At 39.9% G+C, this 17,171-nt stretch overlaps 1 protein-coding gene across 1 annotated transcript in view; it reads right to left on the minus strand.

Moving 5' to 3' along the window:
• The window catches only part of CACHD1 (cache domain containing 1), a 358,380-nt gene that overhangs the window by 214,066 nt on the left and 127,143 nt on the right, over positions 1–17,171 (minus strand). Inside the window, exon 2 of the mRNA XM_006879767.1 lies at positions 9,149–9,211. Coding sequence (XP_006879829.1) covers positions 9,149–9,211 — 63 coding nt within the window. The remainder of the gene's footprint in view (positions 1–9,148; positions 9,212–17,171) is intronic.

The following is a 17,171-nucleotide window of genomic DNA, read 5'->3' on the forward strand; positions in this document are numbered from 1 at the left end:
CAATCTATATGAAAGACAGATCCTTTTGGAGGCTGGGCTTTGTGAGGAGAAATGTGGCATCAGGATTGGAGGAAGACTCATCAACAATGCACTTTATACAGATGACACAACCTTCCTTATTGAAACTTGAGGAGGGCCTGAAACATTTGCTGCAGAGGATCAAGGACTGTCATCCGCAATATGGACTGAAGCTCAACATCAAGAAAATGAAGATTCTCACCACTGGGCCAATTGGCAGTTTCATGGTAGTTGGAGAAGAGAGTGAGATTCTTCTTAGCTTGCTTAGTTCCACAATCACCACTCCTGACAACATAAGTCAGGAATTCAAAAGACAAATTGTTGTTTGTTATGTGCCATCGAGTCACTTGAGACTCATAGTGACCCTATGTACAACAGCCCTAAACCCTGCTCTATCCTGTGCCATTCTCACTGCCTCTGACATACCCATCCTCAATACCCCAGTCACTAAATCAATCCACCCCATAGAGGGTCTTCCCCTTCTGCGTCGTCCCCCCACCCTCCCAAGCATGATTAGGAAAATCTGTTGTCGGGATCTCTTCAGAGTGTTAAAGAGAAAGGATGTCAGTCTAGAGACTTAGGTGTGCTTGATCTAGGCCATGGTCTTCATAATTACTGCTATGCATAAGAGGGCTGGTGTTCCAGGCTATGATCTTCATATGGCTTGTGGCTAGGAGGGACCAATCTTTGGAGAGGAAAATCATGCTTGGAAGTATCAAAGGACACAGCGCAGCAGAGGAAAACACAGGATGAGATGGATTGACTCAGTGACTGGACAAATGGGTTTAGGTCTGTCAGAAATGAAGAAATTGGCTCAGGATAGGATAGATTTCAGTGCAAATGTACACAGGGTTGCTATGAGTCACAGGTGACTTGATGTACATAACAACAACATGTGATAGTGATTACTTTGCTGACTTTATCTCTGGTGTACCTTTACTTCAGTATATATTGTGATGGACCCTCTTATTATATAGGCCTTTCTGTCCACCCAAATGACTATGTGTTTATTATCTATATATGAGGGAGTTCCAGTGGCCTAGTGGTTAAGGACTAGAGTTGCCAACCCAACAGTAGTCAACCCAGGAAGTCATTCAAATCCACCAGTTTCTCTCAGGGAGAAAGAGAAGCAGTCTCCTCCCAAGCAATTTATAGCCCCTGAAAACCCACTGGAGGGTCAGTTACGAGTTGGTTCCAATTTGATAGCACATTTCAACAGCTATATATTGACTTTCCCTCCTCCTCTCCTGCCTAGCATTCTACTCCCAATCCTAGTTAACCATCACAGAATGCTTCTTTCTGTGTATAAACCTTTCTTCAGCTCTTTATAATTGTAGACTCAAACAATACACCAGAGAGTTTCGTTGTAACAGGTAAGAAACACAAAGGGTTTTATATGAAGTGTAATTACTTTACTCCCTTAACCAGAAGATATTCTTCACACCACATTAGATTTACTGCCAAGTTATAGAGCGTTTACAAGTCAAATACAAATCTCAGTTAGATTTGATTCATAAAGGAGGGGCTACACATAGCTCTAAATTTCATTGACAGAAATGATAAACCAAACCCCCCTCAAACTCAAGTCAGGACTCTATATAGTATGAAATACACAAAAACAAACACAGCAATGCTAGCTATTTTAACTAAAGATCTTGGGCTAAATTTGAAAATCATGTAATTGAACCCACTTTGAATAATTACCAAATGCTACACATGGTGCTTTTTTGTCTGATCAAATTCTACAAATGGTGAACTCTTAAGAAACTAGTGGCAGGAATAAAAAGGTTAAGAAAAAAATCATCAAGGACACTACATTCCTAAACAAAGTAAAGCTAGGAGCCTGGGAGGAAAGTCAGCTCCAAAAGCCGCTGAAGAACTTCAGTGGGTACTTGCTGAGACTTGATGAAAATATAAGGCATCATGGAGAGGAGATTAGCCAGAGGTTGGCCAAAGATGGGGCATCTAGTAGAAAACATCTCATCAAAGTGTAATGCAAAGAGTTGATCCTCAGTCTAAAGAGGGACCATGGAGAGGCTGACCAGGTAACACAAAGACTTGAGAGATGTTTGGAAATGATAAAAAGAAGCAACATTTTCAGAGCCACTAAAGATAAAAGGAGAAATAGTAATTCAAACAAAAAATGCCTATCCCTCAGCAAAGAAAACAGAATGTGTAGCACCCTGGGGAGCCACTACCACAGGATACGACATCATTTCTCCAAGAATCACTTTACAGGCTCTAGAAGTCCTACAAAGTGTAACAAGACGCAGAAAAGAAAGAAAAGATAGAAGGAACAAAAAGACTAAATCCAGATTTTCTTTATTTGGATATAAATAGTCAACTACAAAAAAGATGCAAAGAAGCAACAAGTAAACTCTTAGAATGATTTGACTGTTTAAGAAGCTAAGGAGATAGGAGAAAAATACATTTTATAAATGTTAAATTACAATAATTGGAAACAAACTTCACATACCTACACATGCAAGTCTTTTATAAAATTACAAAATGTATTCAAGGCTATCAACAGAAGCCCTGGTGGCACAATGATTAAACACTTGGCTATTAACCAAAAGGCTAGTGGATTCATACCCACTCAGTCATTTCATGAAAGAAATACCTAGTGATCTGATCTCATAAAGATTATAGGCTAGAAAACAGTACAGGGTCATGAGTCAAAACTGAATCCATGTCAGTAAGAGCATAGACATGTTCAGAAAGGGAGGAGATGCATCAATGTTAGCTGATAGATTTGCTGTTTGTTGTTGTTATTTGCTGTCGAGTCACTTGTGACTCAGTGACCCTATGTGCAAAAGCCCTAAACTCTGCTCTGTCCTGTGCCAATCACACTTTCTCCGATATACCCATCCCGATTACCCCAGTCACTGAATCAATCCACCTCACAGAGGGCCTTCCTCAAACTGTGCTGTCCCTCCACTCTCCCACTGTCCCTCCTTACAACATGTCCAAAGTATGTTAGACGAAGCTTCAGAATCCTTGCCTCCAAGGAGCCACCAGGTTTAACCCTCTCCAGGATGAATCTATCTGTTTGTTTCCCAGCAGTCCATGGTACCCTCAATACTCTTCTCCAGCATCACAGTTCAAAGGCATCAATTCTCCTTCTATCCTCCTTAGTCACAGTCCAACTCTCTGATGCATAACAAGTGATTGCAAAGACCATGGCCTGTATCAGATGCACCCTAATCTCCAGAGAGACAACACTGCTCTTTAGAACTTTGGAAAAGTCCCTAACAGCAGACTTTCCCATGACAATACATCTTTTAATTTCCTGGCTAGTGGTGCCAATATGGTATCAGGATTGGTGGAAGATCTATCAACAATCTGCATTATGCAGATGACACAACTCTGCTTGCTGAAACTGAGGAGGACCTGAAGAGCTTGCTGCAGTGGGTCAAGGACTGCAGCCTTCAGTATGGATTGAGGATCAATGTCAAGAAGACGAAGATTCTCACTACTGGGCCAATATGCAGAGCAGATTATCCGAGAGGCTGGGCTCTATGAGGAGAATTGTGGCATCAGGATTGGTGGAAGATCTATTAACAATCTCCGTTATGCAGATGACACAACCCTGCTTGCTGAAACTGAGGAGGACCTCATGCACTTGCTGCGAAGGGTCAAGGACTGCAGCCTTCAGTATGGACTGAGGCTCAATGTCAAGAAGACAAAGATTTTCGCCACTGGACCGATTGGCAGTGTCAGGATGGATGACGAAGAGATTGAGAGTGTTCACAGCTTCAGTTTGCTCGGCTCCACAGTCAACACTCTCGGTACCAGCAGTCAGGAAATCAAAAAGCGTATCGCGATGGGAAAGTCTGCTGTTAGGGACCTCTCTAAGGTTCTCAGGAGCAACAGTGTCTTTCTGGAGACTAAGGTGCGCGTGATACAGGTCATGGTCTTTGCAATCGCTTGTTATGCCTCAGAGAGTTGGGCAATGACTAGGGAGGACAGAAGGAGAGTGGATGCTTTTGAGCTGTGGTGCTGGAGAAGGGTACTGAATGTACCATGGACTGCCAGGAAAACAAACAGATTCGTCTTGGAGAGGATTAAACCAAGCTACTCCTTGGAGGCAAGGATTCTGGGGCTTCGTCTGACATACTTTGGACATGTTGCCAGGAGGGACGGGTCCTTGGAGAAGGACATCATGCTTGGGAGGGTGGAGGGACAGCGCAGGAGGGGAAGACCCTCTATGAAATGGATTGATTCGGTGACTGGAGAGGTAGAATAAGTGCATCAGAGGCGGTGCGGTTGGCGCAGGATAGAGCAGGGTTTAGGGCTGTTGTGCATAGGGTCGCGATGAGCCGGAAACGACTCGACGGCACATAATAACAACAACAACAAATGAATCTATAAATTCACTGAGATGCCAGATAAAAATCACAACTTCATTCTAGTTAGAACTGTGATTCTTTAGGAAACAGAGAAGCTGAATCTAAAATTTATATGTAATAACAAGAGTCACAGAAGTTCTCTGAAAAAGCAAATTATAGGGGAAAGGGCAATTTATCCTACCAGATATAAACATTCACTATGAAACAGGCATCCCTGAGGTAACGTGATAAGTGAACAATGACAACTAGACAGAGTCAAACAAACACACACCTGGAAAACTGATTAATGACAAAAAACACACCCTAAACACATGAAGACATGAAAGATGTTTCAATAGATTGTGCTAGGACATTTGAAAATGAGAATGGGGAGGAATCAGGCCTTTTGTTCGTAGGGTCGCTATGTGTCATGCTGGACTCAAAAGCAATCAACAACAACAACAATATTGGGGGAAAATGAAATTGTATACCTCTTTCACACCCAGCACTAAAATCAATTCTAGGTTGACTAAAAATATGAAAGGTAAGTATTAGAATACAATATAGAACACCATTAAGTCTCTGAGGTAGAAAAGAAATGTGTGAAATAAAAACAGAAGCTAATGCCAGAGGTTTGCGGCTCTGCTGGAGAAGGAGGGGCAATCTTCTCCTGTACCAGTCAGATCTGATTTGACGGTACACACACAAGAAATAAAAACTATAATGACAACAACAAAAACCCAGAAGCCAAAAAGGAAAAGACTGATTTTTAAAATTTGTCTATTACAGTAAAAGTTTACTTCTTTAACAGACACCAGAATAAGAATATAAAGATAGATAACAAATTGGGAGAAAATAATTAGTAAACATAAAGCTGCAAGAGCGCCTCATTCAGAAACCACTACCTGTGATTAAAAGGTCTTCACCACTTGGAAGGCAACACAGTAATGGAGGGAGAAAACAATGAAACTGTCAATAATTTCATGATACTTGAATCCATAATCAACATCTGTGGTACCAGCGGTCAGTATACCAGGAAAGTTGGTTCAATGGGAAAGTACTGAAAAGTAATGATGTCGGTTTAGAATGAACCTGATTCAGGTCATTGTCTTTTCCATAATTCGCTATGAGTCCGAGATGTGGACAATGAATAAGGATGAAAGAAGAATTTATGCCTTTGAGCTGTGGTGTTCGAGAAGAGATCTGAACATGTTCATCGACTGCCAAAAGAACAAACAGGTATGTTTTGAAGAAGGTACCACCAGAGTGCTTCTTATAGGCAAAGATGGCAAAGCTTTGTCTTACCTACTTTGGGCCTGGAGTTAGGAAGGGGCTATTCTTTAAAGAGGAACAGGATGCATGGAAAGATGGAGGGTCAGCAAAAGAGAGAAGACCCACAACCAGGTGGATTGATACAGTGACCAAAACAATGGGCTTGAGTATGTCAGAAAGGAAGAGGATGGAATGACAAGGTTCTTGAAGTTCATAGGGCCACTATGAATCAAACTCAACTCAATAGCTCCTGACAACAACTATGCATAACCATTTTAATTAACACAAAATAAAACCAAAATTATTGTTTTCATTACTCAGTAACTCTTAACCACATTTCAAGTATTTTAGTAGCCATGTGTGGCTAGTGTCCATGTAATTGGGCTACTCAGATACAGAACATCCCCAACAACTCAGGAAATAATACTGGGCAGTGTTCTTAAAGAATATGTACTACCCCAAAACTGAGAGCAAGACATTTCTGACTAATGGTGACCTTCAATCCCGAAGATTTCTACATAAAGAGGCTATCAATCTTTGTGGAAGAAGATTATGGAGTGATCTTTTGGTTACCATTGCAATCAGGGCTCCTTCAAGTTAAAGAACAACTCCATCAACAAAAGAAGTTTTATTTGATAGTGTTAATATATGTCAAATACTTATTGCTATCAAGTCTGAACCAGCTCATAGCTGACTCTCCAGCAGGTTTTTGAAGTTTTTAATTGCCTGAGAGGAGAGTGCCCATACATGTAGACTTACAATTCTTAAATGACCCAGCTAAAAAAAGGACAAGGAGTATTAATAAGTGTTTCATAGAAAAGAAAAGAAAAATAAAAGTTCCATAAACATGTAAAATCCCTCTTCACCCTCTTTAATAACAAAACAGATTAAATAAATTAAAAATCATTTTCTAAAGTTCTTAAAATATGTTCATAGCCAGATAACTAAAATCATGGTACTAACGCAACAAAACAAAACAACTTTCACATTTGAAAACAGTGTAGAAAGAACTTGTATTTTTTACTACAGGGGAAAAAAGGAAAACTGATATCCCTGGATCAGCTTCTTTAAAATGTTATCAAATGGCTTTTGGTCTCTCAAAAAGTGGCCTCAACCATGTCTCTCCAAGAAAATTAATTTTAAATTTCGTGACTCTAAAATGCTTTCCGTTTGCTGGAATTAAAATAAAATTGTCCTAGTTACCTAGTGCTGCTATAACAGAAATGTCACAATTGGATGGGTTAAAGGACAGAAATTTATACTAAAAAGCAGTGCTGTCAATTTGAAGACTCAGGTGTACCTGATTCAGATCAGTCTTTTGTCCACAGCAGAGGCTGCATGGTGGAGTTGCCCTGGGGGAGGGTTTGTAAAACAATGAAAGAATTTTACTTTACCAAGAGGTAAAGGGGAGAAAAGTGCAACAATGAATGAATGGAAACCCAAAGTCTCTGTAAATTTTCATTTAAATTAATAATAAATTAAAAAAACAAACCAAACAACAGATCACAGTCTTTTCAACTTGCTATGCATCTGAGAGCTGGACAATGTATAAGGATGATAGAATTGATGCCTTTGAGTTGCTATGTTGGAGAACAGGATTGAATGTTCCATGGAACACCAAAACAGCAAATGGGTATATCTTGGACTAGGTACAGCTAGAGTGCTCCTTGGAGGCAAGGATGGCAAAACTTACTCCCTCATACTTTGGACATGTTGCTTAGGAGAGGCTATTACTTGGAAAAGGATAACATGCTTGGAAGGGTGGAGGGTCAGCCAAAGAGAGGAAGACCCTCTTAGGGATGGCTGCCACAATGGGCTCAAGTGTACCAGAGATGATGATGAGGGCACAGGGTAAACATTAGACGCAGGTCTATTGTTTATAAGGTCGCTATGAGTTGTACCCAAACCTAACAGCACCGAACAACAATAAAGGTTTGGAGGCTAAAGGTCCAAATGCAGAGTGTCTAATTTTCTCTGTGTTGCCTCTAGGGGAAGGGCCTTGTATTCTTCCAACATTCGTGAGTCTAGCCTTTCTTGAAGGTGTCTATATATCTTGGTATCAAGTTTTCCCTGGGTATAGCAGGGATCCTATCTCAAAAGTATATATTCACTCCTGGTTCTTGTTTCTTGGAGGTAATAAGGTCTCCCCTTCTCTGTTAGCTTCTGCTTCCTTTGAGCTCTCATATGATAAAATGTGATGCAAACCATACTCCAGGGAAGCTCTTATTGAAGATCCGATCTGCATCCCACTTCTAATCCCCTGACAACAAAGCAGCTGATCATATATCACCTCATGTAGGATGATTATATCATTACATGACTGTTAGTTCACATCACTGCATAACTGTCAAACCACTGGGATGCAGCTTCTGGCCACATTGGCACTTATTCTTGGGGTGATAACAATTCCACTCATGACAGACAATAATTATAAAGATAAGACACACCACATCAGATTCACTATAATCTTGAGTAATTAGGAGGGGGTTTGGTGGCTGTGTTCCGTTTTTTCAGCTGGTTTTGGATTTTAATCTAAAACTGAAAAAACACATTACATATGTAACTCCTTAGGTCTTCTAAATTTAAACTGTTGATTCAAGAAAGATAAGTCAATTTCTCTAAACAGGAAATGCTGAGCTTCATTATTAAAATGTCATGATTTATAATAAATTAGTAATTCCCCTACAAATAATGCTTTTAAAGTTTTTTTCTTCTTGTAAAGCACTTGTGAAGTTCAGATCAAGTCAAGCTGTTCTCCACAAATGAAAACAGGCAGCATCTCAAAGCGGTTAAAGTGGGGTATGTTTGACCACAGATATCTTTTTTGTTCTGTGGAAACACTCTTCTACAACATCTGGTTTTCAACTTCAGCATGTTTTTGGTGTTGTGATTTTGTTGTTGTTGTTTTAAACATACGTTTCATACTGGGCTTCAAATTACCAGCTGATGGTCATAAACTGTAATGAATTTGGTAGATTAGCTGAAATGAAAACAAAGAATTCTCTTCACTACCTTCTTTTCAAGTCGGGCACTTATTTATGACCAAGTTCACCAACACTATGTTTCAATTCAGGAGGCAGCCCGTTGGAAGTCAGTGGTAAAGGGAGTAAACAGAATCTGGCTTCCAAACTTTTAGGCCTCACAGAGCACTGGAAGATATTGGGGAAGGAAGTAACAAAGAAAGAAAAGAACAAAAGACACCAATGTTCTCTGAGCAGCTTCTACGTCAGGACCTTCCACAGAGACGATTTCATTATACGCTCACTTCATTTTACACAACTTGGCTTAAAATTCCCAACACTCTGAGGCAGATATTATGTTACCCTTGTTTAAGATGGATAAAATGACGTGCAGGAGTCTAAATCCTACACCTTGAGTCTTACAGTAATTAGGGAAACTGACACTGTATTAGAGAGGTATGCTGATTTCAAAGCCCAAGCACTTTATCAGAAGAGATAAGATCTGCTATCACCTGAAAGGCAGAATAGAGCCACCACCAAAATACATATTGGAACTCAGAAGCCTCTCACCTGCTGCACTTCACTTTCTCCATTGGAAATTTTCTCAGTGTACACAAAGGAGTTGAATATCCGCTGTGAAGAAAATAGAAGGAACACAAATTAGCTATTTTCTAAATAAGATAGCCATTTTCTTTATGAGTGTGCATAATTTGTTTACAAGAAAAACAGAACCAAAAAGGGGGGAAAAATTTCATTATAACACAGCAAACTCCAAAGATCAGCCAAAGTCAATCACGCTTATATAAGCAATACCCAGGCACTTCTGGAGTGAAATAAACCAGATGTTACACTCTATTTTTCATTTTCAAAAATACATTTAATTATAGATTTCCGGAGCCTATGCCATTTTATCCGACTGGTATAATCTGACAAAGTTGTGTTTCTCATTTAAACCCTGCACTCCCTGAATGCGGTAATTGTTTACAGACGCTAAAATCTAATGTAATAAAGCTCTTTAGAAAGGATTCTTTCCATATTCTCTCATGTCCCTGTCCAGTCAGTACCTACCCAATATAATCTATCAGTTTAGCTACCCAAGTGCCCCCTCAGGGAAGAAATATAGGAGGACCTGCCAAATACGTGTGACCTTAAGAGTAGATCCAATACTCACATGCCAGGAAATAGGACAACCCTGCCAAGACATAAGTCCCAACTTGAGCACATAAATACACATAGTCTTCCATAGGCATCTGCAGGCCCCACTCCTCCAAATAGTACCTGTATTTAAAATGTCTCTGAAACTTAGGACTTCCCAAAACTTTACCATTATTGAGAGATGGCCAAGCTATGAAAATTCAAGCTATGAATCTGAAAGTTTAACTTAAAGAAAAGAAAAAGGAAAAAAAAAAGCCAGGGCTTCATCATTTATTCTAAAGTTTAAAGCTGCCACTTGGACTCACCAGATGAGTAGGGAGCCATACCTAGAGATGTCAACCAAAATTTCCTTTTCTCCTTTCTAGCCTATTGCCAAGGCTTTGTCAGCATCTGGGATAGGTTCCCAGGCAGAAACACACCTGCACAGTTATGGTCAGGAAGACAGTGCCAAGTTCACGAGGGCTGTAGACTCTAATGAAAGAAGATCAAGGTTCTGGGGCAAACTTGGGAAGACCTGAGGTGGAATTATAGTCCGGAAAAAATTATAATTACAGATGATCACAGTGCTTCCCATCATCCTCAAACATGCCACTCACACATTCAAGTAGAAATTCATTATCCTTTTCTTTCCTAAAAAAAATGGCTTTGCTGATAGAAAGTTTTACTATAAATTCCTACAAAGTAAGATAACAACAATGGTGATGACAAATATTTATTGAATACACACTATGGTTAAACATTGTTATAAGTTTGTTCCATCTGTTTATTTAAATCTTGCAAACTCTGGCAACATCCACTGCCATTCACTTGATTCTAACTCACAGACACCATATAGGAAAGAGCAGAACTGCCCCTTGGGGCTTTCAAGACTAAATCTTTAGGGAAGCCTATCATGCCATCTTGCTTACCTGAAATAGGTGGTAAATTAGAAACACCGAACTTTCTGTCAGTAGTTCAATACGTACTAACCCGCTAAGCCACCAAGACTCCCTCTCTTTTGGTTGCTAGGTGCCGTCAAATAGGTTCTGTCTCACAGCAGCCCTATGTCAGAACCTAGCACTGCTCAGCTTTGTACTATGTTCACAGTTGCTAGTGTGTTTAACTGCTGCTTCCATGGACATTAATTATATGTTTGCTTTTTATTTTTTTTAATTTTAATGAACATTTACACAGGTTTTGGATTTCCATTCAATCATTATTGTACTTTTCTCCCTGACCCCCACCCCCACTCCAGTTCATTCCTCTCCTTGAAAAGATGCAACCTTCATACTGGACTCTTGTCATAACCATAACACCCAATCATATATCGTTTTTAAACTGTCCTTGTTGTTGTGAGATGTTGTCAGGTGTGGCTCATAGCGAGCCTATGACTGGCCGACCTGAACTCTGCTCTAACCTGTGCCATCCTCATCATCTGTGACACACTAGAATCCATTGCTGAAGTCACCATGTCAATCCATCCAGTTGAAGGTTTTCCTCTCTTTTTGCTGGCCTCTATCATCCCACTATGATTTCCTTTTCCAAGGAATAGCCTCACCTAGCTGCATGCCCCAAGTATGAAAGACGAGGCTTTGCCATCTTTGCCTTTAAGGAGCACTCTGGATGCACTTTTTCCAAGACATATCTGTGTCCATGGTACATTCAGTACTCTCCAACACCACAACCCAAAGACATCAATTCATTCATCTTCTGTCATCCTTGTTCATTATAATCACCATTATATAGATAAAGACACACATATGTATTGATGATCTATTGGAGGACATCTCTGATATGTATATGTTATTTAATCTTTATATACATTTCCTTTGAGTGCAGACTCTGAGAGACTGAGTAGCTTACCCGAAGTTACCTGGAAAGGCTGTGATTTGAACCCAGGGACTGTAACTCCAGATCTGGTATTCTTTCTGATGCTTCTTAGGGATATGCCACTTTGTTGTTTTTTAGATATAATACATTCTAGTCAAATATACCCCAAAAAATCAAATACACCAACATAAAATGCTGATCGCCATCCTTGCCTCTAAGGGATATTTCCTCTAAGACAGATTTGTTTGTTCTTTTGTTAGGTCATGGGTCTTCATCAACACCACAATTCAAAGGCATCAATTCTTTTCAGTCTTCTTTATTCAATGTTCAATTTTCTGTAGGTATATGAAGTAGCTCATATAATTCATATAGTGGCTTCAAATCCTGGTGAATCGAATGATTTCCTATGTTAAATTCAGCTACACTAATAAAAGGAAAGGGACTTCTGGTGGCCAGTGGGTAAGAAGCTGTATTACCAATCCAAAGATTCTTGGTTCAAATCCACCACCTGCTATGCAGGAAAAAGAAGGGCATTCTCTTCCTGTGTCATTTACAGCCTCTGAAAATCCACTGAAGGGTAAGCTATAGCTTGGTTCTGACTCAAGAGCACATAACAACAACTTTTACAACAAATATCGGTTCCTTTTTAGCAAAAAGAAAAAAAAATTTAAAAATGTATGAAAAAACTGTTTTCACAGGGTTGTGTGCTAGTGCCTAGATCACTCATTTATTATAAAAACAATTAATTTTGTTTGTGATGGTTACATCAATGCTAATTCATACAGACACTTTCTGACAAAGTAAAATTGCTTACAGGAACAGATCATCTTCTAGATCAGTTCAAACGACCAGCATTTTGGTTAGCCACTGAGTCCTTAATCATGGCATCACCAGGACTAGTTATTAATAATGATCACTAATATTTTATATAGATATTATATGGTTCAAGGAACATTTCTTTATTCTGTATTGTCTACACCTAAAAATATGAATGACGAAAAGAATATTTAAAAAGAAAACACAATAAAACAAAACCTAAGATATAAAAAAATAAGACAAAAATATCCACTAATTCTGACTCTTAATGACCCATTAGACAAGCAAGAACTAACTGTCCCCTAGGGTTTCCTCAGGCTGGAGTCTGTCTCAAAGCAGACAGTCACATCTTTCTTCCTCCGTGCAGCTGCTGAGTTAGAAATGTCAACCTTTTGGGTCACAACTAGAAGCCAAGTATTTAACCACTGCACCACCAGGGCTACTTTTAAAAGAGCAGAGGAAATTAAAAAAAAAAAAAAGAAATAAAAGCTTAGATGTAAGTAGAGACGGTTCTATAAGCCTTCCTATTCTATGTACCCTCCCATGACCCCATCAGTGACCTGTAAAAATCTATCACCAAAACCAAAACACTTCCCCACCCCCTCCTTTCAGAGAAGAAAGAAGGAAATAACTTTAAGGGATCAGACCAATAGAACCAAAATAACAATTCATAACATAAGCACTCAGCCAGGTCTGGGACAAGGTTAAAAGTTCAGGCTCATGTGCACACACCACAAGATCTCCAAGTTTGGATAGAGTTTCCACCATGCTCAGAACTGGGTCAGTGGATAGTAATCACCTGTTGAAACCCTAAGACTTGGACAGGCCCAGCTCTCACAGGCCTCAAAAGTCTAACTGGTATCATTTAAAAAGACAAGGCTCAAAAATGGGGGGGGGGGTAATTGTCATAGGTAAAAAACCTTAAGTACTGTTGTTATTGTTAAGTGCTACTGAGTTGACTACAACTCATGGTGATCCTAGAAAAACAAACCTGAACTTTGCCTTATACATCAGGAAGTTGAACAATGACTAAGAATGACAGAGAGTCAATGCCTTTGAACTGTGGTGCTGGAAAAAATAGGAAATATCCCACGAACTGTCAAAAAACAAACAAGTCTCTTTTGGACGAAGTGCTATCAGAGTGCTCCCTAGAGGCAAGGATGGTAAAATGCCATCTACATACTCTGGACATATTGTCAGAAGGTCCAGTTCTTAGAAAAGCATTGTGTAGGGAAAGGTGAGAGAGGAGGGTCAGAGAAAGAGAGGAAGACCCTTAGCAAACTGAACTGACACAGTTACTGTGACAACGGGCTCAAGAATATCAGAGATTATGAGAATGGCGCATTTTGGAGTATGTTTCAGAAGTATTAGAGCTTGAACTGAAAAAACCAGGAATTCCTAGGAAGCTCTGGTTGCCTAGTCTGTAGGAACTTGTACAGCTAGAGAGAAAGAGAGACTGATTTTAGTCTTCAGTATAGATTGATGTTCAACATTCTCACTACTGGGCCAACTGAAAGCTTCATGATAGATAAAAAAAAGTTTATAGCTTCAGCTCAGATTGTTAAGAGCCTCAGTTTGCTTTGTTCCACAATTAACACACTTGGTACCAACAGTCAGGAAATCAAAAGATGAATTGCATTGGGAAAGTCTGGGGTCAGAGTGCTGTCAGTCTGGTGACTAAGGTGACTCTGATATGGGCCATGGTCTTCACAATTACTTGTTATGCATTTGAGAGCTGGCCAGTGTCTAAGGATGACAGAAGAAGAATTGATGCCTTTGAGTTGTGGTGCTGGAGAAGAGTATTGCTCATACCATGAAGTGCTAAGAGAAAATGAACAGGCCTGTCCTGGAAAGGGTAAAACGAAGCTGCTCCCTGGAGACAAGGATTTTTAAGCTGTCTCACCTACTTTGGGCATGCAGCCAGGAGAGACCTGTCTTTGGAGAAGGACATCCTGTTTGGAAGGGTGGAAGGACAGCACAGGAGAGGAAGACCCAGGATGAGATGGACTGACTCAGTGACTGGAGAAATGAGATTAAGTCTCTCAGAGATGATGAAATTGGTTCAGAATAGGGCAGAATTCAGAGCTACCATACAAAGGATTCCTATGAGTCATAGGTGACTCAATAACACATAACAACGACAACATTAGGCAAATTTATTCACATCACCATTTTATCCAGGATAAACCAAACCTGTTGGTGTCCAGTTGATTCCAGACCAACAGGATAGAAAACTGTCCTGTAGGGTATCTCAAGGCCATAATCTTTACGGAGGCTAATTGTCTCTTCTTTCTCCTGAGGAGAGGATGGGAAGTATTTTTCGGGGGATAGTAGCTCAAGAGAAATTCTTAATGGAAAAATGAGGATTTGGGCTTTTTACTCTCCATTGTTCTTTGCTGTATCATTGAGTCAGAAACAACTCATAGCTGGTCCTCCAGTGGATTTTCAGAGGCACTGATCACAGACAAGGAGAATGCCCATCTTTCTCCGTCAGTGCAGCTGGTTGATTTTTGAATTGCCAGCCTCTGGGTTGCAGCTTCTTACCAGGTCATCAAAACCATCATTTTAAGTAAAGTATGATATCTTATATGATGTCTTATATATGATGTCAGATATGTCTTGGAGAGGGTGCAGTCAAAGTGCTCTTTGGAGGCAGTAATGGTCAGGTTTTGCCTCATATACTTTGGGCATGTTGTGAGGAGGGGCTATTCCTTGGAGAGGGACATGATGCTGGGAAGGGTGAAGGGTGAGCAAAGGAGAAGAAGCCCCTCAATCAGGTGGACTGACACAGTGACTGCCGCAATGGGCTCTTGTATGTCAGGGATTTTAAGAATGGCACAGAACAGAATAGGGTTCAGATCTTTTGTTCATAGGGTTTCTATGAGTCATAGTCAGTTCAACAGCAACCAGCAATAAGAACAAGGTATGATGTGCAGGCATAACCTTACATATATCACCAAAGTCAGAGGTAATTATAAGCCCCAATGATTTTATTGTTTTAGTACTACTTTCTGAATTAGAATCAGGTCTATAGTTTGGGTTTATTGCTATGAGAAACTGAAAAGAAAACAGAGTATGGGGAAGTTTTATTTGTCATTTGATAGTCAATTCCAAACGTTGTACCTAGCATTTGGAATTCCAGGAGAAGGATATCATGTTTGGAAAAGTAGAGTGTCCATCAGCCAAAAATAGGAAGACATGGATTGACACAGTGACCACAACAATAGACTTAAACACAAGAGAGATTGTGAGGATGGTACAGGATCAGGCCAGTTATGCTATGTTGTATGTGGGATTGCTTGAAGTCATAGCTAACTCAACTGAATCTAACAACAACACATCTAACTCTCATTTTGGTGACCTAAGAGTTCTCCTAGTTATTGGGTAACATGGACATGGATGAGATTTCCTCATGCCAGGTTAGACACTTAAGCATGATTTACTCTCAGTAACAGGGTTAGAAAAGGGTGGGCAGTCGGCTCGTGGAGTTGTCCCTTCAGTTAGCCCAGTGCTCTGAAGGACCCAAGGATTCCCAGATCTGAATTCTTAATTTGAATACAAACCAAGGCGAGTTATAAATCAGGCTGCTCAACTGTCAAGTTCAAGGAAGTGAAGGCAAAAATATTCCCGACCCCAGCACCTGCCTCTTTTCTGTACTTCAAAGTCCTCTTTAAGCATGTTTAAAGTATGTTTTAAGTATGCTTACTGTACAACAAAATGATTGTTAAAATTGAGAGGGGGATACAAAAAGTTATTTTTTTACCACTAGGCCACCAGAGCTCCATTCAAAAAGTTATTTTAAGCAGAAGTACTTCACTGAACTAAAGTCTTTTCATTTGTTAAATTCATTTCCGCTTAATAAAGGAAAGAGATTTCCAGTGGTTAAAGATTCATGCAGCTAAGTCAAAGCCATACAGTTCAAACATACCAGCTACTCCTCAGGACAAAGATGGGCAATATCCTCCCACGCAATTTGTAGCTTCTGAAATCCACTGGAGGCTCAACAGTCAGTCAGTACCAACTCAATAATAACAAACATCATTAAAAATTCCATTTACATCAGGTTCATAAAAAGGCTGTCATCCTGTTAGAAGTCAGGCTAGTGGTTGCCTCCTGTGGAACATGAAGGAGGCTTTTGCAATGCTGTGGGAATATTGTGGTATGAGTGTTGGTTCCAAAGAAGTACTCACTATTCAGAGACATCATTAAGCTGTACACTGATAACTGACCATTCTTCTGTATCTATGTTTTACTTTGATATACTTACTTAAAACATACACTTAATATAATCTTTTAAAATATATCCCAGTCCCCCTAGAAAAAGGCCAGTTTTACTGATCTAAGTGACTGGTGGACTCCTCAGACGTTAGCCCTTATGAACCCTCTGAATATGGAACAAACGTTATCCTTATGGCTCAACTTTCAGCTAAACAATGGACAGGCCCAGAGGATGACCAACACCAGGGAGGTGCTCATCTCTCTGTAGAACCAACCATATAAGGTTAGAAGAGCCCAGAGATGAAGTCCTGTAAGCAGGAAAGGGTAGGTTGAAATGATTGATCAAAATGAGATTTACAGGGGGGAAGTGTGATTATAGCTATTATAACTGATGGTATAAAAGAAAATGTATATGAATGATATAGAGATCGATATTTGTTCCTATCCCAAAGAAAGGCAACCCAACCGAATGCGGAAACTACAGAACAATTTCACTGTTTTCACATGCAAGCAAGATTTTACTGAAGATTATCCAAAAACGACTGGAACAGCACATCAACAGAGAACTACCAGAAGTCCAGGCTGGTTTCAGAAG

Source organism: Elephantulus edwardii, unplaced genomic scaffold, assembly GCF_000299155.1.
Source record: "Elephantulus edwardii isolate Elephantulus edwardi_28Jun2011 unplaced genomic scaffold, EleEdw1.0 scaffold00005, whole genome shotgun sequence".
NCBI lineage: Eukaryota > Metazoa > Chordata > Mammalia > Macroscelidea > Macroscelididae > Elephantulus > Elephantulus edwardii.